The following is a 27,961-nucleotide window of genomic DNA, read 5'->3' on the forward strand; positions in this document are numbered from 1 at the left end:
GCAACTCCTCATCCTTGGTGATTTCAATCTCCATCTCAGTTCCTCTTGCCCTCTCTCATTTGAAATCACTGCCCTCCCTAAACCTTTCCATCCATATAATCTCTCCTACCCACATTCACACCCTTTCTCCTCAACCTTGCCATCTCCTGTGGCCTCTCTACTCCTATGGTCTTGATCACAGACAAAGTCATCTCTCATCCTCATCGCCCAGCACCCTTAGTAAATATTATTGATAAGGTCAACTCAAAATAAGGCAGAATGCGCACCTAAATTTAAATGAGTGAAAAGTAAATTCAAAACAGACATTACTGTTTACTTAAGTTGTGACAATTGTTTGGAATAATCTTCCAAACAAGGTCGTAGAGTCATAGACATTAGGAGGCAGTTGGATGCTAGGCTGAGAGAATTAACAGTACTAGAGGAATGGGTTTCATTGGTCTGTGACTTTTTCTTGCCATTAACTGTTCTTATGTAAAGAATTATTGAGCCAGGAAATTAACCAGTGCTAGCTAATGGATATCTCCTGCAAGACTTTCAGTTGCTGATTTCATCATTACTTGTATGCTTGAATCTTTATCACAGCAAATGGATTATAACTCTTCTGGGTTTTCCATTTGAGATGCTCAAATAGATGTTTTACAAGAATAAATTTTTAACACTTTAATTTACTATCATTCTATTACTAATTTCCTAGCTATACAGATTGTTTTCTCTCACACTTACATACACTGTTAGCAAAACTGTTTTGCTTTAGACACTACTGACAGCTCAGGATAAAGTCAACTCAGAATATTAGCTTTGGATAGATAAAGAGGGGAAAGAAGCATCCAGGCAAAAATTGTCCAAAAAATTAAAACTTCCATCACTAAGACAGATACAGAAAAATATAGGAAACATCTTAGTAATGTCAGCATGTCAGGAAGGCTACAGAGGAAATAATTTACTGGATTTAGTCCTTAGCAGTGACCCTGCAATGGTATATGACCGCCATGTGGGGAACATTTGGGTAACAGCGACTATATCATCAGATTTCAATTGGATTAGGCAAATTACTGCTGCAGATAATTTAATGATAGAGCCAGATTTCAGGAAGGTTACATTTTCAAGAATGAGATAGGATTAGGAGAAAGTGGATTGGGAATTGCTGCTAGATGGGAATAACTGTAGTACAGAAGAAAATGGATTTCTTTTAAAGCTATCCTTATGGACAGTAAACCTTGTGGGTGCCTCAGATTAAAAGGTGGGTACATGATAAACTGAAACCCAAATGAGGAAGGAGAAAATCTCCGAAAGCTTGTGAATTTAAAATAAAATTGCTGGACTATAACTTGGTGTTGTAAAATTGTTTACAATTGAAACCCAAATGGCTTAAGAGAGATGTTTGTAAACAAACTAAACTTAAAAAGTAGTATTTTACCAGATGTGAAGAAAATCAGGAACAGAAGGGAATAAAGAGGTAGCCACAAAAAAGGGATGGGTGAGTGAGGTACTTGCTTTTCAAAGCTAATTAATGTAAAGTTGTTATTGGGAATATTGTGTGTGTTGTTAAATTAAGTAAACTAAATTGTGAAAATGCAAAATTTCCAGTAACTCTCATGTATGTCCTCTCTCAGGATGCCTCCTTGTTCCTCACATCAGATTGTTTCTAACTTTCTTCTTCACTTTTAGGATTTGTCTCTTTGGATCCTGGTGTTTACACCAACTGCAGTCTCTTTTCCCAGCTTTTAGGTCTCTTATACCTCCGTGGCTGCCAGGGACAGCAAAGTCAATGGATTGTAAAATCGGAGGAGGTGTAAAATGAGCGTCCAGCCTGAATCCACTCCATTTCCGCCAGGCGAGTTAGATTAAAATCAGGGTTTAAGTCTGTATATGGATACTGCTGGAGATGAACCATCTAAAATCATACATCCTATCAGTACAGAGCTTCTCACTGCTTGTCCAGCTAGGACAACTCTGCTCATGACTTCAATGGCTTGCAGGGTTATCTGGAGCTGAGTGGAAAGAACCTGTGCCCTGGTGACAGGCTTTTCCATCTAAGTTGCAGTAGGGAGTTGGGCTGGCTGGTCAGTCAACATTGAATTGAGTACTGTGGGCCTACCTAAAATCCAACAATTGAATTGGTTCTGAACTTCCAACGCCGAATGTTTCATCTTAGAGTAACCTCCACCCCAGAGACCCCCAATTACAGTGATGCTTAAACTAAAGTTGATCTAATAAAATAATTTCACATAATTCATGAGGCAAACAGAAAGCCAGCACCCATAATAATTTCCCTGACCCGTTCCGGCCGGGTGGGTGGCTTAGGTTAAACTCGGGGTTATAATCCCTAAACCTTGGCTCTACCAACTTCCAGCTAAGCACTCTGGACCCGAGTGAGTGTGATGTGTCCTTACTGGGCGAGGGCTTGCACTTTGTACCCAGAAAATAGAAATTCAACATGCGCCCATTGCTCAGTACTGTAACTTGGTTTGGAGATTATTAAAACAGTGTGATTCTGTGCATGCCAGACGATCAAAACAAATAATTTCCCCTGAAATAGAGGGAATCATTTTATATTCTAAAAGGAAGTAATCCTATTTTCGAAAAAATATCATTTTGTAGCCGTCTGTGACGCCGCAGCCGAAAGATACTGGCCGGAGAATGAAACAGGCTATGGGAAGGTGTTGACTTGCCCTCGCCACCCCAGTCACTGCTCCAAGTCGTTTTGTTCTGTAAACCCGACAACCATCAGAATTAAACTTCTCCTGGTTACACGTCACCAGTCCAATCCCCTTAATAGACCGCCTCCCTGGCAAACAAACAGCAACTGATATCATTTCACTGGTCAGACTTTCCTGACGATTCCAAACAAACAACGCAAACCTTTATTTGCAAAGCCAGGCTCCCCTCCAACCTCCACAAGTGAGGCTCTCATTGCCACTAATAACTCTGTCCATTCGCCGGGTTGCAGGTCAATCTCCCGCCACCCCGGCTCGCGCCGACTGACGCCACGTCATCACGTTAATGCGTGCTCCCATCCTCTGCCACGTCAGTGGAGGACGGTTAAAACGCCTCCCGTGCGGCTTTAATCCGGAAACGAAAGCCGGTGGAACAGAGAGCGAGTTTCTAGCATCTTTCTATGGGTGAGTATCGTGCCTTGCTCGGTCTCTGCTCTCTTCCCGGGGCTCCTCTCACTTTATTTAAGATGCTGGTGGCCACCCATCCGCGGGCTGTTTTCTGCTAGGCCTCGCCTGCCGGCCAGTGACCCCCAGGAGCCTTCTGTCAGGGTGCCGGTCGCTCGAAGTTGTGTTAACAGTTGTTCCGTGTGATGGGTTTCAGCAGCAGCTACAGTGCAAAACTTGACCAGCAGACAGTGCCCCATCTCGGGGGGGGGGGGGGGGGGTGTGTCAGTGACCAGCAGACAGTGCCCCATCTCGGGGGGTGTGTGTGTGTGGCAGTGACCAGCAGACAGTGCCCCATCTCGGGGTGTGTGTGTGTGGCAGTGACCAGCAGACAGTGCCCCATCTCGGGGTGTGTGTGTGTGGCAGTGACCAGCAGACAGTGCCCCATCTCGGGGTGTGTGTGTGTGGCAGTGACCAGCAGACAGTGCCCCATCTCGGGGTGTGTGTGTGTGGCAGTGACCAGCAGACAGTGCCCCATCTCGGGGTGTGTGTGTGTGGCAGTGACCAGCAGACAGTGCCCCATCTCGGGGTGTGTGTGTGTGGCAGTGACCAGCAGACAGTGCCCCATCTCGGGGTGTGTGTGTGTGGCAGTGACCAGCAGACAGTGCCCCATCTCGGGGTGTGTGTGTGTGTGTGTGTGTGTGTGTGGCAGTGACCAGCAGACAGTGCCCCATCTCAGGGGGTGTGTGTGTGTGGCAGTGACCAGCAGACAGTGCCCCATCTCAGGGGGTGTGTGTGTGTGGCAGTGACCAGCAGACAGTGCCCCATCTCAGGGTGTGTGTGTGTGTGTGTGTGTGTGTGGCAGTGACCAGCAGACAGTGCCCCATCTCGGTGTGTGTGTGTGTGTGTGTGTGTGTGGCAGTGACCAGCAGACAGTGCCCCATCTCAGGGGGTGTGTGTGTGTGGCAGTGACCAGCAGACAGTGCCCCATTTCAGGGTGTGTGTGTGTGTGTGTGTGTGTGTGGCAGTGACCAGCAGACAGTGCCCCATCTCGGGGGGTGTGTGTGGCAGTGACCAGCAGACAGTGCCCCATCTCGGGGGGTGTGTGTGTGGCAGTGACCAGCAGACAGTGCCCCATCTCAGGGTGTGTGTGTGTGTGGCAGTGACCAGTAGACAGTGCCCCATCTCGGGGTGTGTGTGTGTGTGTGTGTGTGTGTGTGGCAGTGACCAGCAGACAGTGCCCCATCTCGGGGGGTGTGTGTGTGGCAGTGACCAGCAGACAGTGCCCCATCTCGGGGGGTGTGTGTGTGTGGCAGTGACCAGCAGACAGTGCCCCATCTCGGGGTGTGTGTGTGTGGCAGTGACCAGCAGACAGTGCCCCATCTCGGGGTGTGTGTGTGTGGCAGTGACCAGCAGACAGTGCCCCATCTCGGGGTGTGTGTGTGTGGCAGTGACCAGCAGACAGTGCCCCATCTCGGGGTGTGTGTGTGTGGCAGTGACCAGCAGACAGTGCCCCATCTCGGGGTGTGTGTGTGTGGCAGTGACCAGCAGACAGTGCCCCATCTCGGGGTGTGTGTGTGTGGCAGTGACCAGCAGACAGTGCCCCATCTCGGGGTGTGTGTGTGTGGCAGTGACCAGCAGACAGTGCCCCATCTCGGGGTGTGTGTGTGTGGCAGTGACCAGCAGACAGTGCCCCATCTCGGGGTGTGTGTGTGTGGCAGTGACCAGCAGACAGTGCCCCATCTCGGGGTGTGTGTGTGTGGCAGTGACCAGCAGACAGTGCCCCATCTCGGGGTGTGTGTGTGTGTGTGTGTGTGTGTGTGTGTGTGGCAGTGACCAGCAGACAGTGCCCCATCTCAGGGGGTGTGTGTGTGTGGCAGTGACCAGCAGACAGTGCCCCATCTCAGGGTGTGTGTGTGTGTGTGTGTGTGGCAGTGACCAGCAGACAGTGCCCCATCTCGGTGTGTGTGTGTGTGTGTGTGTGTGTGGCAGTGACCAGCAGACAGTGCCCCATCTCAGGGGGTGTGTGTGTGTGGCAGTGACCAGCAGACAGTGCCCCATTTCAGGGTGTGTGTGTGTGTGTGTGTGTGTGTGTGGCAGTGACCAGCAGACAGTGCCCCATCTCGGGGGGTGTGTGTGGCAGTGACCAGCAGACAGTGCCCCATCTCGGGGGGTGTGTGTGTGGCAGTGACCAGCAGACAGTGCCCCATCTCAGGGTGTGTGTGTGTGTGTGTGTGTGTGTGTGGCAGTGACCAGCAGACAGTGCCCCATCTCGGGGGGTGTGTGTGTGGCAGTGACCAGCAGACAGTGCCCCATCTCGGTGTGTGTGTGTGTGGCAGTGACCAGCAGACAGTGCCCCATCTCGGGGGGTGTGTGTGTGTGGCAGTGACCAGCAGACAGTGCCCCATCTCGGGGGGTGTGTGTGTGGCAGTGACCAGCAGACAGTGCCCCATCTCGGGGGGTGTGTGTGTGGCAGTGACCAGCAGACAGTGCCCCATCTCGGGGTGTGTGTGTGTGTGTGGCAGTGACCAGCAGACAGTGCCCCATCTCGGGGTGTGTGTGTGTGGCAGTGACCAGCAGACAGTGCCCCATCTTGGGGTGTGTGTGTGTGGCAGTGACCAGCAGACAGTGCCCCATCTTGGGTGTGTGTGTGTGTGTGGCAGTGACCAGCAGACAGTGCCCCATCTCGGGGTGTGTGTGTGTGTGTGGCAGTGACCAGCAGACAGTGCCCCATCTCGGGGGGGGTGTGTGTGTGGCAGTGACCAGCAGACAGTGCCCCATCTCGGGGTGTGTGTGTGTGTGGCAGTGACCAGCAGACAGTGCCCCATCTCGGGGTGTGTGTGGCAGTGACCAGCAGACAGTGCCCCATCTCGGGGTGTGTGTGTGGCAGTGACCAGCAGACAGTGCCCCATCTTGGGGGGGGTGTGTGTGGCAGTGATCAGCAGACAGTGCCCCATCTCGGGGTGTGTGTGTGTGTGTGTGTGTGTGTGTGGCAGTGACCAGCAATACGGTGCCCCACCTCGGGGTGTGTGTGCCAGTGACCAGCAGACAGTGCCCCATCTCGGGGTGGGGGGGGGGGGGTGTGTGGCAGTGACCAGCAGACAGTGCCCCATCTCAAAGTATGTTTAAGTTAGGTCCCAGGGCAAGATTGTTACCCACTTAGCTCATTATAGTGTAAGTGGATGGTGTGTAATTTGTGGCAATCTGCTTCCATTTAACATTAAAAAATATAACATTACATGTGACTTCTATGTTTTCCTTTCATTTGTGAGAAATAGTATAATAGAGGCTCCGGGATCTTGGCAGTGATGGTGCATTTATTCACGTGCAAACACTTGTAACTCGGTCATTGTAGGTGTGAATTAATTGACGGTGTTTTGCTCAGGTGAAGAAATGCTTGTGATACGGCCACTAGTAAGGTTCCGGAGATTCTATGGGTTTGGACTCCTGATATAGTCATATTTTTTATAAATGTTTTAATTAGGTATTGTAAAATCTCTTGCACGTTGGTTTTAGTTTACAAGAATTACTCCCACAGCTAATATGGCTCTTATACCACAGAAGGCAGTGGAGGCCAAGTCATTAAATATATTCAAGAAGGAGATAGATATATTTCTTAATGCTAAAGGGATTAAGGGATATGGGGAAAAAGCGGGAACAGGGTACTGAGTTAGATGATCAGCCATGATCATTTTGAATGGCGGAGCAGGCCCGAAGGGCCGAATGGCCTACTCTTGCTCCTATTTTCTATGATTAAGTTTAAAATGGTTTGAAAGATATTGGTTGGAATTGACAGCAATGTGCTATGTTTATCTGATGTATGATAATGTTGACACTGAAGGATTAACAACTTGTAATTATGCAATATGTAATAGTCTGGATTACTAGGAAGTAATGGTACATACTGTATTATAATGTCCGGGCTCTTGGAACTTTGTGAAAATTGCAATTTATTTTGAACAAGTGGCAGGAATTACATTTTGGCTGGATGAATTGTATGTTTTGCTTTGTGAATTCTGGAACACTACTGTGGCTGAACATCAATTTGCATTTATATGAAACAGCACTTGTCATTAGTTTTATCACACACAATATTGATTCCTTATAATCATTGTACATAGGATTGGGAATCTATCTCAAACAAGTTCAGTATATTTGCATTTTAAAGTATATTTATCATTAATATAACCAAGAAAATTTGCTATAGTATTATCATACCTAATGCATAATACCTGTATTTCCACCCTGGCATTCAGCCTAATAGGATTTATAGGGGCCTCTGTTAACATTGTGATTCATTTTTTTGCATATTTTTAATGTTTTTTATAAGGTGATATCAGTAGCTCAGTAATTAGATATCTTTATGATTCAGCGAAGGCAATTAGACATAAAGAATGAAAGTGCTGCTGGCAGCACATATGGCCCAGCATACCAGGGCTGGGGAAGAAGAAAAATAAGCCAAAGTTCTCATTCATGATCAATGTCCATTAACTCCTAGTGGAAATTGTGCAGGTGTTGACGTTGGGACAGGACAGCATTGGGCTAAGGTGTGACGTGCGCCACTCTGGAATAGCCCACTGGCACTCATTGTCTAGGCTTGCACATAAACAGCCACTTGGAAGAAGCCATGGAAAATTGCAGCCACCTGTGGAATCATAACCTTCAATGGAAGAGAGAAAGCAAAAGTGAAGAAAATTGGTGGAGGCAAAAAAGTAGAAAATCAGCCATTGGTGACTTTCACTTCCTTCATGAGCGTGAAAGACCTGTTAGTGTGTATGAGTGAGTTGTGTGTTCTCATTTCCACCTCCTATTATTGGTCCACTTTTCAACTGTGTGAAATAAATATCCTATAAATGGTGAAGTTAAGATGTCAAGTAAATAAGATATAGCATTACATTATGAAAGTTTCTATTGTGTTTCTGATTGTAGTTGCTGCTTAGGATGTACCAAGAGCTGTAGTTTTGAAATCTATTGGAACTGAAATTTCTAAACAAAATGTGAAAGGGCTTTCATGTTGGGGAATGAAACACTTTTTCTATATACCTGATGTAACATTAAGCACTAACAAAGGTTAAAAAGCTGCTCAAATTTATTCTGCATTGTGCAATAATATGCCATACCCCTGAAAAGGATATATTTGTTATAGACAAGTGGTGTAATTATTCTTCCTTCTTCTTCTTTGGCAGTCCCTCAGGGTCGAGGATGACTTGCTTCCACTCCGGGAGGGTGGGTTCTGCAGTGGCTGAATAGTCCAATCCTGGAGCCGCAGACTCTGCCACTGGTGGGGCAGGTAGTATTTAATAAGGCGGGTGGGTGAGACGCTCTGGATTCTGTGCCCTCTTTCCGCTGCTTACGCTTGACCTCCACGTGCTCCACACGGTGACGCTCGAGGCGATTGGCGCCTTCACGGATGCTTCTTCTCCAGTTTGGGCATTCTAGGGCAAGCGATTCCCATGTGTCGGTGGGGATGTTGCAATTTTTTTAGGGAGGCTTTGAGAGCATCCTTATAGCATTTCCTGTGCCCTCCTAGTGATCGCCTGCCATTGCGGAGCTCGGAATAGAGCACTTGTTTAGGGCATCTTGTGTCGGGCATGCGGACGTGTGGCCCGCCCATCGCAGCTGGTTGAGCATGACCAGTGCCTCGATACTGGGGATGTTAGCCTGGGAGAGAATGCTCACATTGGTACACCTATCCTGCCAGTGGATTTGCAGGATTTTGTGGAGACAACATTGGTGATATCTCTCCAGGGATTTGATGTGTCTGCTATACATCGTCCATGTTTCTGATGCGTACAGGAGAGCGGGGACCACGGCTGCTCTGTAGACCATGAGCTTGGTGCTGGATTTGAGGTCTCAGTCTTCGAACACTCTGTTCCTCAGGCGTCTGAAGGCTACACTGGTGCATTGGAGTCTATGTTGAATTTCATCTTTAATGTCTGCTTGCGACGAGAGGAGGCTCCTGAGGTATGGGAAATGATCCACGCTGTCCAGAGGCTCACCCCGTGGATCTTGATGGTCGGGGGACAGTGTTGTGTGGCAGGAGCGGGCTGGTAGAGGACCTTTGGTTTCCAGATGTTTAGCCTGAGGCCCATTCTCTCATACGCCTCAGTGAATGCGTCAACGATGGTTTGTAGCTCGGCCTCTGAGAGTGCGTACACGCAAGCGTCATTTACGTGCTGCAGCTCGATGACAGAAGTTGGGGTGGTCTTGGTTCTGGCCTGGAGGCGTTGAAGGTTGAACAGTTTCCTGCTTGTCCCGTAGGATTAGCTCCACTCCGGCGGGGAGCTTCATGGTGATGGGGTGGAGTGTTGCAATGAGGAAGATGGAGAAGAGCATTGGTGCGATGACTCAGCCCTGCTTGACCCCAGTCTGCACTCGTATTGGGTCTGTGGTGGATCCGTTGGTGAGGATCATGGCTTGCATGTCATCGTGGAGCAGGCGGAGAATGGTGACGAATTTCTGCGGGCAGCCGAATTTGAGGAGGATGCTCCATAATCCCTCACGGTTGACAGAGTCGAAGGCCTTTACGAGATTGAAGAAGGCCATGTACAGATGTTTATGCTGCTCCCTGCACTTTTCCTGGACATGTCGCGCGCTAAAGATCATGTCCATTGTGCCTCTTGATGGGCGGAAGCCGCATTGAGACTTGGAGGAGCTCTTCGGCCACAGGAAGGAGGCGATTGAAGAGGATTCTCGCGATGATCTTTCCTGTGGCAGATAGTAGGGAAATCCCTCTGTAATTTCCACAGTTGGACCCATCTCCTTTCTTGAAGATGGTCACAATTACGGCATCTCTGAGATCTCCCGGCATGCTCCCTTCCAGACAAGGGTGATAAGGTCGTGTATTCGTGTCAAGTGTGCCTCTCCGCCGTATTTTAGCACTTCAGCGGGGATTCCATCTGCGCTGGGGACCGGGTGTGATTATAAACCTTTTTATGTATAGCAAACGTGAATCGTAATCCAAATATAAAGAAGACTGTCAAATAGATTTAATTGCATGGCTCTTGTATTTTGAGTTGCACAATCATTTAATGTTGTCATAGCCCTGTATACCAGCTGTTGTGTTACTTGGTACTCAAATTTCTAGTTTGTGAGATTGGATAGGTTGTGACCTGCCAAAAAGTAATCAAAAGGAAGGTGACGGAGTGATACTGCACAGGATTTCGACTTAAATTACCAAACAAATTTATTAAACTGTAATAGAACAGCAGTAACAACATTTTTTACAGTAGTTATTAAGCTTTACTGGTTCCTCAAGTGGTAGAAAATAAATCGTTTGTGGCTGCTGCGCTAAATTTTGATGTAAGTAGTATTTCTTCTATGGTGATTCGTTTCTTGTTCGCGCCATCTACGGAAACTTTCTGGCCTGACTTTGAAGGCCACAGCCAATTTGAACAACTCTAGTTGATAAATACCTTCAAAAGCGTGACTGAGGATCAACAGGTTTAAGTAACTATTACAGTTTATAGAAAGCTGCCAATCAAACACTCATTTGAATCAAATGATTTGGCTGTTCTCACATACATTAGGTACAGACAAACTAGCAAATGTATCAAATTAAGCTGAATATGATTGTGGTTAGTTTTAAACCCCATGTATACTGTGGCAGAATTGAAGAAGCCAGTATCATTCTAACTATTAGACAAAAATTCTTCTTTATGTCACTGAGCCTGGATTACAGTGCCAACACCCGGTGTACAAGTTGCAAAATGACACCTTTTTATATTACTATCTAGAGTGACAGCAGTAGATTCTCTTTAGATGCCAGTCATTAATATTTACACTGCTGTGGACTTCAGCCACCATTTATGCACTGAGCATGGATACTAACGCAATAGTGGGAGGGTAAAAGTTTACTTTCATTGTATAAAAGAGGTACCGATTTGCTATTTTCTTTCCTGACCTAAATTTTTAGGAGTCACACGAAAAACAGATTTTTTTTTAATGGACATTTTTCTCTAATATTAAAATGTGAAGTTCTGCATCAAAAAGCCCTATTTCTGGATATTATCTGGTATTGCTTGTTCAAAAATTTAATCCATTAGCAGTACAGTGGCCATGGGGTTGGTGCTCTAATGTGCTGCATTGGGGGCAAAGGTACTACAGAAGTTAGATGCTTCCTTACAAGGATGTAGCAAGTTGGTAGCGGGAGGGCAGGAGAGGAGAAAAAGAGTTGTTTGTCTCGTACACCACTAACTGGCCTAAAGGAACTGTGATAGTGACCGATGTCCGGGACTGACTTGCCTGTCTTTCTTTCAATTAGGGAAAAGTGTTGCTGGAGGCCCTAAAGGCAGGGACCAAAAAGTAAATTAAATATCAAACCAAGAGCAAGCTCTGGAGGAATTGTATTCACTTTAAGTATTTATACAGGCAGACTTCCTTCAGAGTGTAGTCCATATTGACTTGAACGATTTGAATGAGGTCCAACTCCATGTTTAAATCAGCAACAGAATTTACAAAATATAACTTTTGAAGAGTGAAGTGAGATGCAGTTGTTCTATGGGTTAGCTAAAGTGAGCTGTTAATCATTTTTTTTAAAATGCAACATTTTAAAAATAAACATTAAGGGTGAAGAATTGAGAAAAGGCCGAATAATTGGATCACTTGACCAAGCCTATGAGGCTGCCTGCGAGTCCTCAGCACAGTACACCTATCATTGTTACTTAATTGAAGCTGCTTGTTGCGTTGTTTAATAAACCACAGCAGGCAAATGATGTATTGCTGCAGTGCTCCAAAATATGATGATTGACTAGTAATGTGTGGTTGTACAGTAACTGTCACACCTTTTAAATTTAGTTTACTTTACTTTGAGAATTTATTAGTACACTATTTGATCTGACTTATAGTAATGTGGAGCATTACCAGAAAAAGGAACCAAATTTAAAAGATCACATTATATTTCTCTTGACTATTTTTCGGTGTAGCATTAATCTGAAATAAGTAAAAATATATCTTTTTATTAGGGTTTTTAAAGCGTTTTACATTTTTCTTAAACAGTGTATTGATTGTGTGCTCCTCCTGCCATGATTCTTGATGATACACCCTTGTTTGATCCCATCATGTTAAGTGACCTGGACTGGAGCCAGGATATGGTGAATTTCTCGCCTAAAATTTCCCCTTTGAACCCAGGGGATGGACTAGTTATGAGGCCTCTCTGTACTGCTGACTTCAACAGAGGTACTGTTTGAACTGTAATCTAAGATGCATGTTAATACTGACTAAGTTTGTGAATTTAATTCTTACTGAAATGTTCAACTTTTAAACAAAGATTGTATTGAAGAGGTTAAAATTTTAAATTGCTGTTGAACAATTTTCACTCCATTTCAGTCTAATTAATTTTTGGAACCACTTTGGATAGCACATGTTTGCTTTTTTGTTAAAATATATTTATGTAATTAAGCAATTTTTTTTTTTGTTAAACTTATATTTTTTCATATTCTTGCATTGTTTTGCCTGCGTTTACACCTTCATGTTTGTAGGCTTAACTCCTATTTGAATCATGATACAATGTCTACGTAGTAATTAAGTTTAAGAAATTTACATACAACCTCTCTCCGCTAACTCCTAGTAGCTATTTTGAGCACCCAATCCACATGGTCCCATTGGCTCTTGTTTCAATTCTAGAATAGTGTATATATTTTAGGAACATGCCGAGAAGGAACTAAAGTAGTTACATCAGCGTTCTCCTACCTCTCGCATAGTTTCAGTCCAAAGCATGTACTGTCCATTTCTCTTATGTTCATTAGGTAAGAAAACTCCAGGGCTGTAGTTAGTTTTTGTCATCTATCTATCCATCCATCTAGCCACCTTTTTATTTCCTTGTACTTCTTCCCAGCCATCTATTATTCTCTTTAATTTATGCAGCTCTTGTGTGAATTCTACCCCATTATACACAAACAATCCTTATCGCCTCTTTCAATCTAGTGCCAAATTATGGGCAGTTTTATACTATGGATGCTCTAAGAACTGGGTTGAGGAACTCCTTTCACTTAAGATCCTTACAAAGAGAGATATTTCATTCCTTCAGTTCTTAGGATTCAAATGTAGTTCTGAGGTAAAAAAAATAATTGTGATGAGAAAATTTGTAGATTAACTTATGTATTCGCAACTGACAAAATATGAAAATTGACTGTATTAATCTTGAGTCCTAGGGTAATAGTATCTATATTTGCATGCATATTAACTGGTCAGTCAACTCATTGCTGTTTGAGATCTTGCTGTGTGCAAAATGGCTGCCCTTTCACGTGTCCACCTATTTGAAGAAGAGCAGGGGACTTATCTTGGTGTTTTTCTTTTTTATTTGACAACCTGGAACAGCACTGATACTTTAAGCATACATTATTGTTTGAGGATAAGAAATGTCAGGGCCATGAAATGATATTCAGCCCATCTAAGTTCATCTCTTGAATACTCCCAACTCTTCTATCATGACATCCAATCGTATTTGAACAATCCTAGTGTTTGGTAGAAGGACTATCTTAAATGGGGCTTAGGTACTAATAAACAGCTTCAAAGTCCTTTCCTGTTCCAGCACAATTATTTTTTAGTGGGGAAATGTCAATAAATTAAACCAAGCCAAGCACAGTTTTTTTTAAGGATATTGTACATTCAGTCTAAATCAAACTGGGGTAGATCTTGACTTTGTGCGATGGTGTAAAACTGGTGATAGCGAGTCAGCAGTCTGTTTTACATCTTTCCCGATTTTTTTTTTTTAATTTCCATTGATGGAAATAAAAATCGGGAGAAATGTTAAATGGGCTGCCTACTTACTATCACCCGTTTTACACTCGCACAAAGTCAAGATCTACCCCATTATGTCTAAAACACACTGATGCACCAAAACGATTTGATTCTGCTGATGTAACTCATTTAATTCTAATTTTTAAACAGGTCTTTTTAAGGTACTTGCACAGTTAACAAAAGTAGGTGAAGTTGCACCTGAACTGTTTATAAGTAAGTAGACTATCCCTTTCAAATATTATCATGCATTTTACTTCAAACTGTTAAGAAGCTATCCTGCCTAGGTTATTAATGTAGTGATTTTGAATGCTTTGTAAAGCTGTATGTTTAATTTCAAAATGTGAAGAAACTTGCTTTCAATTTTCTTTCATACTCTTGCTTCAAGAACATGCAGGCTTCTCTGCAAGAACTACATGGGTGCCCCCCCCACCCCCACCCTGCCAAAAATTATCTTTGCAGTAGGATGATTGATTTAGTTGTCTCACTGCCAGGTCTGTCATTGTACCTGATGCCTTTAATGATCTCTGGGCCTGGAAGGGCCCATTGAATTGAAGACTAAGGGTGTGAGTTCTTTGGTGACGTAACGGAGAGGGTTCATGAGGCTAGTTTGGTTAATGTGTATATGGATTTTCAAAAGGCGTTTGATAAATTGCCGCATAATAAACTTGTTAGCAAAATTGCAGCCCATGGGATTAAAGGTGCAGTGGTAGCGTGGATATAAAATTGTTAAGAGACAGAAAGCAGAGAGTTTTGGTGTGCATTTGTTTTTCAGACTGGAAGGAAGTATACAGTGGTGTGCCCCAGGGGTCGGTATTAGGACTACTGCTCTCTTTGATATATGTCATTGAGCTGGACTTGCGTATAAAGAGTATAATTTCAAAGTTTGCAGATGACAAACTTGGAAATGTAGTAAATAGTGAGGAGGATAGTAGCTGACTTCAGAGGGACATAAACAGATTGGTGAAGTGGACAGACACATGGCAGATGAAATTTAATGCAGCGAAGTGTGAAGTGATGCATTTTGGAAGGAAGAATGAGGGAAGGCAATATAAACTAAATGGTACAATTTTAAAGTGGATGCAGAAACAGAGACCCGAGGGTTCACATACACAAGTCTTTGAAGGTGGCAGGACAAGTTGATATGGCTTTTTTTTTAAAAAAAAGCACACAGTAACCTGGGCTTTATAAATAAATTTATAGAGTGCAAAAGCAAGAAAGTTATGCTAAACCTTTATAAATCACTGGTTAGACCTCAGCTGGAGTATTGTACCCAATTTTGGGCACCACACTTTAGGAAGGATGTGAAGGCCTTAGAGGGTACATGTGAGATTTAATAGATTGGTACCTGGGATGAATGACTTCAGTTACGTGAAGAGCCTAGAGAAGCTGGGGTTGTTCTCCTTAGAGCAGAGAAGGTTAAAGGGAGATTTAAAAGAGGTGATCAAAATTATGAAGGGTATTGATATGTGTAAATAAGGAGAAACTGTTTCCACTGACAGGAGGGTCAGTAACCAGAACACACAGAGAACCAGAGGGCAGATGAGTTTTTTTTTAATGCAGCAAGTTATGACCTGGAATGCACTGCCTGAAAGGGTGGTGAAAGCAGATTCAATAGTAGCTTTCAAAAGGGAATTGGATATATATTTGAAAAGGAAAAATTTACAGGCCATGGGGGAAGAACAGGGGAGTGGGACTAATTGAAAAGCTCTTTAAAAGAACCAGTGATGGCACAGGTACGATGGGCTGAGTGGTCTTCTCTGCGAATTTATGATTCTATGTACTAACACTGAGATACTCACGGTGTAGCGATAAGATTTTATCTCAATCTCATGATTTATCATTGTGGGTCCATTACATAACCTCCACTTTGGTTAATTCTGGCGAAGCTAACCAATCCAAATCTGCATTCACCATATTGATTCTCCCATTCAGTGCATTCTGGATTAAAGCAGCTGCTAAAATACTTGAATGTCCACCACAGTGTCTGACTGAAACATTAGGTTCTTGCATTATAAATGTCCATCAGCCTGCTTTTATGATCTCCTTACAATTTGTCAACCATTTTAAGACATTATGCACACAGTTGCTTGTGCTCTCTCTCTCTCTCTCACTCTCTCACTCACTCTATCTCTATCTCTATCTCTCTCTCTCATGCATTAGCTTGCTGTTTGTTTCTTGCTTGCTTGCTTGCTTGCTTGCTTTCTCTCTCCCTATCCTGTTACTCAAGTAACTTATACAGTATTGTCATTATCTCCATTTTCTCACTGAAATGGTACAATGACAATGTGTGAAATTAATGTTAAGGTTATGTAGGTGGCAGGATAATGCAGTGCATCTGCATTTTCCTTGCCTTCACTAGACAGAAGAGAAGGGAAACTCAAACAATAGTCAGCCCCAGGCCACTTTTGTGCACCTAGACGCTGATTTTCGGGGCAAGAGAGTTCCAAACTTCTACCATTCTTTGTGTGTAGAAGTGTTTCCTAACTTCAATAGTTTCTTAACACCACTTGTCATATCCTGCCAATTTGAGTACCTGCCCATTATCCCTACTCTCTGTCTTCTGCCGCTCAGTCAATTTCCTAACCAGGCCAATAATTTGCCCTCCATTCCATGAGCATTACCACTGCTCCCATTTTTTTCAGATGGTTCTGCTGTTGCCACTTACAGCTCCTCCTAGATCCATCTTTTTGTTTCTTTACTTGTCCCATTACCATTTCCTTTGCCTTGCACCACCATCCCTTTTTTGTTATTTAATCACTAGGCCCAACCATCTTCAGCTGCTTCATCAATGACCTTCCCTCCATCATAAGGTCAGAAATGGGGATGTTCGCTGATGACTGCACAGTGTTCAGTTCCATTCGCAACCCCTCAGATAATGAAGCAGTCCGAGCCCGCATGCAGCAAGACCTGGACAACATCCAGGCTTGGGCTCATAAGTGGCAAGTAACATTCGCGCCGGACAAGTGCCAGGCAATGACCATCTCCAACAAGAGAGAGTCTAACCTCCTCCCCTTGACATTCAACGGCATTACCATCGCCGAATCCCCCACCATCAACATCCTGGGGGTCACCATTGACCAGAAACTTAACTGGACCAGCCATATAAATACTGTGGCTACGAGAGCAGGTCAGAGGCTGGGTATTCTGCGGCGAGTGACTCACCTCCTGACTCCCCAAAGCCTTTCCACCATCTACAAGGCACAAGTCAGGAGTGTGATGGAATACTCTCCACTTGCCTGGATGAGTGCAGCTCCAACAACACTCAAGAAGCTCGACACCATCCAAGATAAAGCAGCCCGCTTGATTGGCACCCCATCCACCACCCTAAACATTCACTCCCTTCACCACCGGCGCACTGTGGCTGCAGTGTGCACCATCCACAGGATGCACTGCAGCAACTCGCCAAGGCTTCTTCGACAGCACCTCCCGAACCCGCGACCTCTACCACCTAGAAGGACAAGAGCAGCAGGCGCATGGGAACAACACCACCTGCACGTTCCCCTCCAAGTCACACACCATCCCGACTTGGAAATATATCGCCGTTCCTTCATTGTCGCTGGGTCAAAATCCTGGAACTCCCTTCCTAACAGCACTGTGGGAGAACCGTCACCACACGGACTGCAGCGGTTCAAGAAGGCGGCTCACCACCACCTTCTGAAGGGCAATTAGGGATGGGCAATAAATGCCGGCCTTGCCAGCGACGCCCACATCCCGTGAACGAATAAAAAAAAAAAAAACTCCTTCCCTCCACCCTTTCACACAGACCTTCCCTTTTGTTCTTTCCTCCCCTCCCTTTTTTTTTCCCCCTCCTTTCCCTGGCTCTGTACTTACTTAAAAACTGTTAAATCTTTACTTCTTCAGTTCTGATGAAAGGTCATCGACCTGAAATGTTAACTCTGTTTCTCCTCCACAGATGTTGCCTGACCTGCTGAGTATTTCCAGCATTTTCTGTTTTTATTTCAGATTTCCAGCATCTGCAGTATTTTGTTTTTGTGACAGGGCATAGCATGTTTACTTTGGATGCATTTTTTTTTGATCGCCATTTTCTGAAACTTCACAGAAAAATTTGAGCACATGAAACAAACTGGAGATTATTATGCCATTGTTGTTGAAGACACTAACCTTGGACAGGTCATTGCTACAGCAACGCTAATAATTGAACATAAATTTATACATGGTTGTGCAAAGGTAAGCCTTCAACTGATATTGTAATATAACAGTTTTGTTTTGCTGATGGCTGTTGATAAAACAGTCTGTGCATATAATTTGTTCTGCTAGCCTAACTAAACAGGATAGAAGTTTGGCAATGGGAGTGAATTGTGGATGGCGCATCTACTGGTTTGAGCAAATAAGTTATCATTGTCTAGAATGATTCTATTGTCAATAGATAGATATTTAACCATTAAAGCATTTGCATATTAAATGAAACCTAGATATAAAAATACTAAACTCTTTTTTTCAAATTTAGCGAGGGAGAATAGAAGAAGTCGTCGTAAGTGACGAATGCAGAGGAAAACAACTTGGGAAACTGTAAGTGTTGGTGTATTGAAAGCTGAGTTGTGTGTTCTGGTGTTGAAAGTGACCTTGCATGAGTCTATTTGGGTGTTTAAATATCCCCACTTTCACAATGCCTTCTAATATTTTATTCACAACAGATATTCAGCCTTCTGTAACATAATATCTAGCTTCTGTATCTTTTCTACCTCTACGTCAGTTTATTTTCCTTTCTATGTTTGTTCTGTTTACCCCGAGGCCCCTGTCTTATTAGTTTAAATCCTCCCCAGTGCCTTACTTACTCATTCTACAAAGACATTGATATGAGACCAATTCAGGTGAAGCCCAACTTGTCTGTACAGTATCCCCTGTCCCAAAATGTGAAAACCTCACTTCTACATTATCCAACAAGCCACATTTGGTGAGTCTAGTCTTTTTTTTCCCCCCCCTAACCAGACCAGTGTGTGGCATCAGGAGTAATAGTGAGATTACCACCCGTGTAGTCTTGGTCTTCAATCTAGAACCTAACTGCTGAAGCTGTCCTTTCAAGGCCTCTGTTATACTTTTTCCTATGTCATTGGCTCCTAAATGAGCCATGCTCTCCTTCCCTTCCTAGAACCTTTTCCACTCACATTATGTCCCTCACCCCGACACTTGAGAGGCAGCACACCATTGGAGACTCCCAGTCACAGCCAAAAAAAGGTCTGTCTGTCTTCCCCCTAATTATGGAAACCCTTCACAACTACTACGAGTCTGTTTTTCTATTTGGTGTTGCTCTTTTTCCCATGAGTAGTCATCTGCTGCACATGTTGCTCATGGCTACCCTCCACTGTACTGCTGCCTTTCTCCACTTCCTAAGTACCGTGCACTGCATTCCTATTCGATAAATGATCCCTTGCACTGATCACCCTGTCTCTTCCTGCCTCCCTTACAGATGGTGGCGCATTCCTTGGCTTCCCTATTCCTCTTGACCTGTAGGTTATCCCTTCTGGAATATGCATTCCACAGACCTCTTTTTCCCACTAAGCCCTGGAGCTCAGTGTTTATCTGCTCAAGTAGCACCATCTTCCAAATCTTCCTGGTTACTCGGTAATTCCAGGAAGGCCCGCGCCATGTATGCTGCACACGTCACTGGCTTAGCATCTCCTGTCGACATTCCTATGTACCCCAGCTACTGCACTAATTTTAGAGAACTCATTCACTAGATCTTGGAGATACAAGCAAGGAATTGGCAGCAGAAACCCAGAGGTCCCATCCCCACCTAAAGCCAGTGGGTCAATGCTTAAAGGGCCAATGTACCTCATTGCAATAGTTGAGGCACTTAATCTTTTGTGTATTAGAAATGTTAAACAAATTTAACCACACCTGTTCAGGTTCCCCATGGCTTTTGATTCACGTCAGGTGAAAGCGGATGAGAAGGGCTGGATGCATGAGGTGAGTGCCTTTTTATAACACTGCTTGTGGGCCTGGAGGAGCAGGAGTGCTTCATCCAGGCCCAACAAGCTCACCTGGTGCGAACGGCTGCCTGCTATCTTCTCCAAGACCCACCTGATGTTGTACACGGCTCTCGCGCTCTCTGTCTCTGTCTTTCTTTCTCTTCCCCACTGCCCCCCTCCCCCACCAATTTGCAGCTCCTTTCCCTCCCGACATGCAGCCAGCCTGACAATCTGGCTGCCTGACGCGTGAGAAACCCGGAAGCACAAATACTTAGCTTCAAATAAAAACAGAAAATGCTGGAAATACTCAGCAAGTCAGGCAGCACCTGTGGTGAAAGAAACCGAGTTAATATTTCAGGTCGATGACCTTTTGTCAGAACTGGAAGAAGTGAAAGATTTAACAGTTTTCAAGCAAGTACAGAACCAGGCAAAGGTGGGGTGGGGGGGGAAAGGAAAGAACAAAAGGGAAGATCTGTGATCGGGTGGAGGGCAGGAGTGATTAAATGACAAAAGGGATGATGGTGCAAGGTAAGGAGAGCGGTAATGGGATAGGTTTTGCTTTTTAAGACTTGCCTTCAATTGAGTTGCGATCACAGAATGTGACTCACTCACTTGACGTCTGGGTTCCCTATGCGAATATCTAAACGTGCGAATATCTGGCTCCGAGCTAAAATCATGCCTCTTGTCTCAGCAACAAACATTTATCAAGTTGGTAAGCACAGTATCCCAGACTTGCATAATTTTTTCTAGGACCTTGAAACTGTAACTTCTCATCTTTCTCTTACAATCAACAGGCTTCTAAAACCCAAACTTCCCCGTTTATCTTGTCTCTCCTTTTACTGTTTCAACCTTCAGAGGTATCATGCGGTACAGCCCTTGGCTCTTCGCCTTGGTTTCTCAATTTAAAAAGCTACAATCATGGCCCTGTAAATAGCTAAAAACAACGTTTGTTAAAAGCATAGGTGAAGTGGGTAGAAATATTAATGATCCTTTGCCTCCTCTGGCTTGGGATTTTCACTTCTTGGTCTGCTTGGTCATCACGGGTGTGGTAATTTTATTGGATTTGCTGGTACTGATGGTACTTTTCTGATGGTAGAAGAGTAATACTATGGTAATTACCATTGATGCAGAACTGTTAGATGCAATTCAGTTTATGAGATCAAATGTAGTAATTTGCAAGCAGCAAAGTTATCATGTCTCCCAGGGCTTGCTTGATTGCCTGAGTGTTGGATAGATATTTCTCTTTTTCTCCCCCATAAAATGGTCTGTGTTTTGTTTCCCCTCTGGTTTTTTGCCTCTCCAAGCAGATTGTGTGACTGCAGGGAAGGGGGTGGGGGGGGGGGTGGAGAAGGGGGGGGTTTAATGGTGTGCATAAGTTACTCCAGTCAGGTTGGCACAGGTTTGAAGGACCAGCTGGTCTTTTCCGGCACTTTTTTCATATGTTTGTAAGTTCTAATGAAAGGTAGGTTTGCATCCCATGGATCCGCATTATTCTGTTTATATCACTGTCCGTGTGGGCATGTCGTTCATGAAGCATCAAGGCTGCATTGTTGGGTGCCAGCAGCCAGTGAAGGGTTACTGGCTACTTGTTCTGTGTGCCAGGCACTTTCTCAGCATAGGGAAGGGACATCAGGGCAATGGGGTATTTTGCCCTGAGCACTGGGCAGCTTTTTTTTTCTGCCTCCTGATGGCCAGCTTCCGTTTAGTGCCCGTTTTGAATGAACACTGTTTGGCTGGAATACTAGTCAGGTGTTCCAGCCATATTATAAAGTGTTCACCTTAATTGGTGTAAAATTTGGGGGCTAATGAGCCAAGCGCACAACTTGTGCACAGGTTTCGATCCTCCTTTGCACTCTGACTACACTGGGGCTCAAGCGCCTTGACTGCATTGCAAGCCTCCACATCTGATTTTCTGGAGCTCCCACCAACGCTTCTATCTGCCCTCATGTTTGTCATATGGCCTCAATATGATCAGGAGATGAAGTAAATATACGTAGACATGTCATGAAGATTAGTTATGTAAGCAGTGAGACATCAGTTCTGTGAAGCTGTTTTAGTTTGGGATTTAGGTGTTATTGCTACTAAGATGCCTTAGTGAGTGTTGTGGGAAAATCACGACTCGGAGTCAGACTTAAAGATTCAACATGCAGTTTATTGGACAAAGTACTTTGGGAGAAGAACTGGACACTCCGCAGTGTACGCAGCTACTCTTCTCAACTACAAAATGGTTGTCATGCTTTTTTATACCTTTTGAAATACAGATTTTCAGTAGCTATTACCTCATTAGTCTTTATTAGTGTATACATTAGCCAGTTAAGCCCGCACAGCAACCGCGGACCTCCAATCACATTAAAACAACTGTTATCACCTTAAGACAGTATGGTCTTTGTCTATTCAGTCTGGTTCTGTAGTTTTTATCAGCTCGTTGTGAAATGTCTTTTGCATTCAGTTTTGGAATATACAAACTCAGCACTTTTAACTGTCTTTCCCACAGTCACAGAATCCATTTTGTTTAGTAGTGTCCATTTTGTTAGTAGTCAAGTGTTATGTTTAAGCTTTTAATTAGGGTTAGTCTGATCTACACAAAGCGCATTTCGGTGTGGTTTTAGGGTAATGACCGCCGCCATGCACACAATAGTCACTTCATCGTTGCCTTTAACCCAACAGCCCAAATTTTACGCTAACAGTGAGTAAGTGACGATCCGGATTCTTTCCCCTCAGTCTGGTTCAGTAATAACTGAAGTCGAATACATTTTAAAGTTCAACACATCTTTAATAGCAGGGTTCTTAGTCTGCAGCATTGATTTGGACTCCTGATAGAGTCCCTCTATGCTGGCAGAGCAAGAACAAAAACATACAGAAATCCACACGTTTTTATACAGATGAATAGGGGTTGGAACATACTTAACGAGGGTCAACACCAATCATAAGCCGGGCATAGGTTGCCATGTGAGGTTACATTATTGCCGGCCAATCATAGATCGTCCATGTGCTGATCATGCTGCTGTTAGACATCAAAGGGGATAACTTCCTCACTTTCCAACTTGGAATGTTCTTCCCTGTTCCTTCTGTTCCTTATCTCCCAACCTGGAATGTCTTTCAACTTTGGCTAAGCTCGTTACCTATATTGATCTGCCATAAACATGGAGACATTCAGACCAGTCCTTGAATCACATCAAAGACCTATCATTGATAAGACAATGCAGGCCTGCTGACTAAGCAAACATATGGCCCAGCAGGAGGGCCAGGCCACTTGTATCAATCTCAGTTACTAACTAATTAACCCTTTCTAACCATTTTGCATTCTGCTTCTTTGCCACGTAGGCATCTTAATATTTTACCGAAAACTGACCACGTAGGGATTCTCATAAGTACTATGGTGTGCTACTGAGCTATAGAGACTAGGAAGGATCCAGGCTTAATATGTACTGAGTTAGCTGATTTTGATAGTGCGCATACTATAACTGGCCTCTGTGCCCCTTGCCTAAGCTAGGGGAAGAATCAGTCCAGGTTGCCACACCTAATTGCTATCCGGTACATATGCACAGATGGCTGATGAGGATGTGATTGGACTTGGCTGTGATGATTACCAGCCGTGGTCATAGAACCTCTTTAGAGACTACTTTCGTGGTTGGCAGTCGCAGGAGGTGCTATAGGGCTGCCTGTTCTTCTGGAACTGCACCCCAAGAAGGAGGAAAAAAATGAGGGGGGATGGCTACACCTCAACATCAAGCAGCTAATGGGTTCTTAAATAGATTATTGCAGTGTGACGACCACATCAGGATTCTCTCACTTTCATGATGTACTATAGTCCCTCTCCACGGTGGGCCACATGGTTGACCTCGATGACATTTTTTATTTTCTCAAAAGACACAAGCCCCTCATGATATTCCTCTCTTGTATCAACCCTCTTGTATATGACTTCCTTATTAATGGATACATCTTATTCCTGTTAAGCCACCTCCACAACATTATGGTATGATTTTGCTTAAAGAACAGTGAGCTCGTCAGCGCTCACCCTTTGTTAATAGTGATTTCAAGGAGCAAGTTCTGGCGTTCGCACATGCGCAAACGCGGAAATCTGGAACTTACTCCTCCTGGTTCACCGGCGATATGACAGCTTCGCATTAAAGAGATATCGCTAGCTGAAATCAACAGACCAGCGCCAACTTGTTCTTCTGCCCAGCTGGAAAGTAACTTATATCATCACAAAACAGGTATGCTTAAAAATAACCAGTCTAAACTAAGTTTTAACGGTCTTAATGACTGCCAAACAACTAAATATTAACTTTAAAAAATGTTAAGACCCATTACTCCTTATTTTAATAGTTTTCGGTCATTAAAAGATTTTTTTTAAAATTAAAATTTTTTTAAAAACTTTTTCCTTCTCTTATTCGATTATTTCTTATACTTTTTTTTCGCTGCCTGTTTTTCCAAATGATTTTAGTGTACCTTTCACTTCACTTCCTAGATTTTACATTCCAGCTTTCAGTAACTGTTGGCAGCTTGTCAAAAATGCTGCAGTCTGATTGGTGGAGGGGAGAGAGTGATCCTCTCGCTTCTCCCATGGGTCCTAGCTTCCCTGGAGTTAACACTGGGCTCATCTCGACTTCCTATTAGAGGAAGTGCCCGCAGAAAGTTAGTGGGTTAGTATAAATCTATGGAGCAGCGAGCACTATTGTTCGCTGCTTGGTTTCTGGGCCACTGTTTTACTGTGCTTTTTTTAAAAAAAAAAGTTCATTGTTTAGTTTTCTTAAATACTTGCATTGTATTTTGAATTTTCTGTAATTTTGTGGTTACATGTTGATCTGCCTCCGTGTTTCCTGAAGGGGTCCACTGTAAAAGTATATTACCTCTTTGTATACAAGTGAAGATAAATAATGTTACTAAACTATAGCTTTTTTCTGTCCTATTAATATAGGTTAGTTGCAGCCCTCACACTTCTCAGCAAGAAACTCAACTGTTACAAAATTACATTAGAGTGTCTACCAAAGAACGCAGCCTTCTATCAAAAATTTGGATATAAAGCTACAGAGGAACTGTACATGCAGTGCAGATTTTTTGACTGAAATTTGTTTAATGAGTTGCTTATTTCTATTTGTAGAAAGATGTTGGGGATCTAGCTGTAAACTGCTATTCTAATCTATTACTGCAAGGGTGCACGTGGTATATTCTGGTACGAATGGCAATTTTTTTCTGCCTTTTCTTGTTACTGAGAATGTAGTTGAAATTTAATAATGCGTTTTTTCTTAAAGTAATCAGTCTTATGGGTGACTGGGGAAACTGCTGTATAGTTCACTTGACATTATTAAACTTTAGCTTGAGGGCAAATCTAAAGCACTAAATCTGTGAAGAAATGTTGTTTTACTTAGAAACTGGAGATGGAGATAATTGTACCAAAGGAATTTTTGTTGTTGTCTGGATCCAAAACCTTTGTTTTGAATTTATCTAGAACTTGGAGCAGTACATTTCCATGCATCTATTTCTGTTTTTAAGAGACTTAACTGGTAATTGTGCCTGCAATGGTGCTCTTGCTGCCATGTCGAAATAAGGGTGTAGTTATGCTGTCATTTTTGCATTGCTCTGAAGCAATTCCACTTTGCATCAATACAAAAGTTGCAGAAAACTTTGGAGTCAAGCCTTGAACAGTCCCAAGTATGATGGTGTAAGCATCTCTTAGATTGATATTGCATGGACTTCATGGGCACTTTAAAAGTTGAAGTGGAGGTTTTAAAAATACATTGCGTGGGTGTTCCCAATAACACTTTTTTAAAAAAAAGACTAAAATTAGTTGCTGGTGGAGTCTTGTGCATATGTGTAACCATGCCTTCATAGAGCTCTCTTGCCATGACAGGAATGTGTATTCACAGCCACAAGCAGCCCACAAGGTAACTCCAGTGTTCTTTGCTGCTGATCTGAGATTGCTAGCTGCAGTGTAACTAAATCCAGGCATTAGGACTGACATTTGTTAAGATCAAATATGATGTCATCCATGTCATCTGATTTTTGTTTTTAATTCATCTTGCAAATGAAAGTTTATAAATCCAAAGCAGACATTTTATCTAGTTTACAGAACAAGATCTTAATGTTTTTGTGTGTTTAAAGCTGAACTGCTAGATTTGTATGCACTTCAATACAAAGGAATCTTGCTTTATACAACAGGTGTTAACTAATATTTTATCCACAAGGATTTTTCTCACTTCAGTGTAATCTCAGACTTATTGGTCTATATGATTAACCTTGCAGATACAAAAACTAATTCCTCCTGAGTGACACATAAATCTGCTGTTTTCAGCCAGTTTATAGGAGTAGCTTCACATTTGTCTATTATTAATGGGAGCTGCTTTGTTCCATTACTGTTGATAGAAAATTTCTATTTTTGTTTGTGGAGTCAGAACTAAATATTAACATTAGATCCATGACTTGGTAAAATTAATATTTTTGGTTGAGATGGCTTCATAAATTTAAACATAAAATCCCAACTTGGGATTTTTAAGACTATGGCCAGTCACATCTAGAAGGCAACTCTCATTACCTAACAAAAGTTCTAGAGTCCTCATTAAAAGAGTTTTAACTTTCAAAACTTTAATTTGTTTTAATTTTTTTTCTATATATATATTGTATAAAGTCAATGTGATGGGAAAATGTCTAGTTTTAATAATCCCCATTGTGTTATATGGACAAAATATAAATGTAACAAGAATAGTTATATTAAAGTACTGAAGTAAAAATTGGAACTTGATAGAAATGCGCTTAAAGTAGATTTGACTATGTTTATATAGTTTTTAACTGGTCAGAGTAACTGTATTTCATATTTTCTATAGGAAAGGTAGATTCTAGTGCAAAAGATGCAGTTAAGGTTAAAATTTAATATTCTGAAGGAATTTGCTTTACAAAAGATTGTATATTTTCACCCTATGTTAATTTTTTAAGAGTCTGGTCTGTAAAATATTTGAAGCTTTAGTTTTGTACTACTGCATCAGAGTTAATATTTGTAGAAACTTGGTTTACTATTGCTGTGGGCATATTTTATCTACTATATAGCTGGTGAGAAATGCTGTAAAAGATTGCAATATACTGAATGTCAGTTTGTAATTTGGACACTTATTTAAAACTTTGGGACCAAGATGGCCAAGTTCAGTCCTTCTAATGTAACTTCTGTTTACTGTACTGACTTTACTTTTTTAGTCTCAAACTTCGTATCTGACAAATGCCAAAAATCCATCTCTGCCCCAAAAATTACTCTGTAGTATGTTTTTTTAAAAAGGAGCTACATGAACCATACAAGCATGTTGTGCTTTTTTGAATTATGGCCACTTTTATGTAGTTTTTTGATGAGCTGGAGATGGTATTTTTTTCAGTAAATTTATTTAGTATTTGGTTAATGCATTTTTTTTTATTGTGTGGTATTTATTTAAAATTGTATGTGTACCTTTTTATGTGGAGGGCAAATAAAATATCAAACTATTGAAGTGTGTAGTTGTGAATATTACAACAATGTACATAACCTCAGAAATACATAAAAGTTACAACATGAAAACAGGCCATTTGGCTCAACCAGCCCATGTCATTATTTACCCTCCATGTGAGCAAATAATTCTAATCACGTTTACTCACCTTGTAGTTGGTATGTGCAATAGCAGCAAAATAGCTAATTATAGATCTAGATAAATACATCTTTGACCAATTAGTTGTTTTAATAAGAAATTGTTGCTGATGCTGTTAAAGGATGTTACACTTTTGAAGTGAAGAGGATTGCAATGAAGATTTATTTCTATTTGTTGCAAGGCAACTTTACAGGTTTGTTTTAGCATTTTATTGGAACATATTAAGAATGACATTCTTGCACAATTAAGACACTGATACACTATACTGAAAAGTATTGAATTCTCCCTATCACATGATGTGCTATTCTATAAGAATAGGAGTGTTATACCTTGTAATACACTTTTATTGTGCTAAGATGGAACTGTGACCCTTGTCTCAAAGTCTAATTGATGCAAAATGATGTTAGGTTGTGGAGATTTCCAGCTTGTTGGAAAACTACGGCAAAAGAAATAGGAGTAAATTATTGGCTTTCTTACTCAAGATTGATTTCTGCATATTAAAAAGTGTAATTGATGCTATCACCACTAATAGGGTTGCGCATGGTAAATCAGAAAAAAGTAATTGAATTACTCAATTTCTACA

The 27,961-nt window shown here is 42.7% G+C and overlaps 1 protein-coding gene across 2 annotated transcripts; it reads left to right on the top strand.

The window, feature by feature from the left end:
- The first annotated feature begins 3,021 nt into the window (after positions 1–3,021).
- Positions 3,022–27,942, top strand: gnpnat1 (glucosamine-phosphate N-acetyltransferase 1). 2 transcript variants are annotated; one of them, XM_067991613.1, is made up of 6 exons: positions 3,022–3,122; positions 12,099–12,278; positions 13,992–14,054; positions 17,902–18,029; positions 18,310–18,371; positions 24,693–27,942. In XM_067991613.1, exons 2-6 carry the CDS (start codon positions 12,125–12,127, stop codon positions 24,838–24,840), a joined length of 555 nt encoding a protein of 184 aa, XP_067847714.1. In that variant the 5' UTR covers positions 3,022–3,122; positions 12,099–12,124; the 3' UTR covers positions 24,841–27,942. The 2 variants fall into 2 exon arrangements, with proteins under 2 accessions (XP_067847714.1, XP_067847715.1); XM_067991614.1 differs by lacking the exon at positions 13,992–14,054.
- Positions 27,943–27,961: the final 19 nt, after the last annotated feature.

Source organism: Heptranchias perlo, chromosome 10 (assembly GCF_035084215.1).
Source record: "Heptranchias perlo isolate sHepPer1 chromosome 10, sHepPer1.hap1, whole genome shotgun sequence".
NCBI classification, from domain to species: Eukaryota; Metazoa; Chordata; class Chondrichthyes; order Hexanchiformes; family Hexanchidae; genus Heptranchias; species Heptranchias perlo.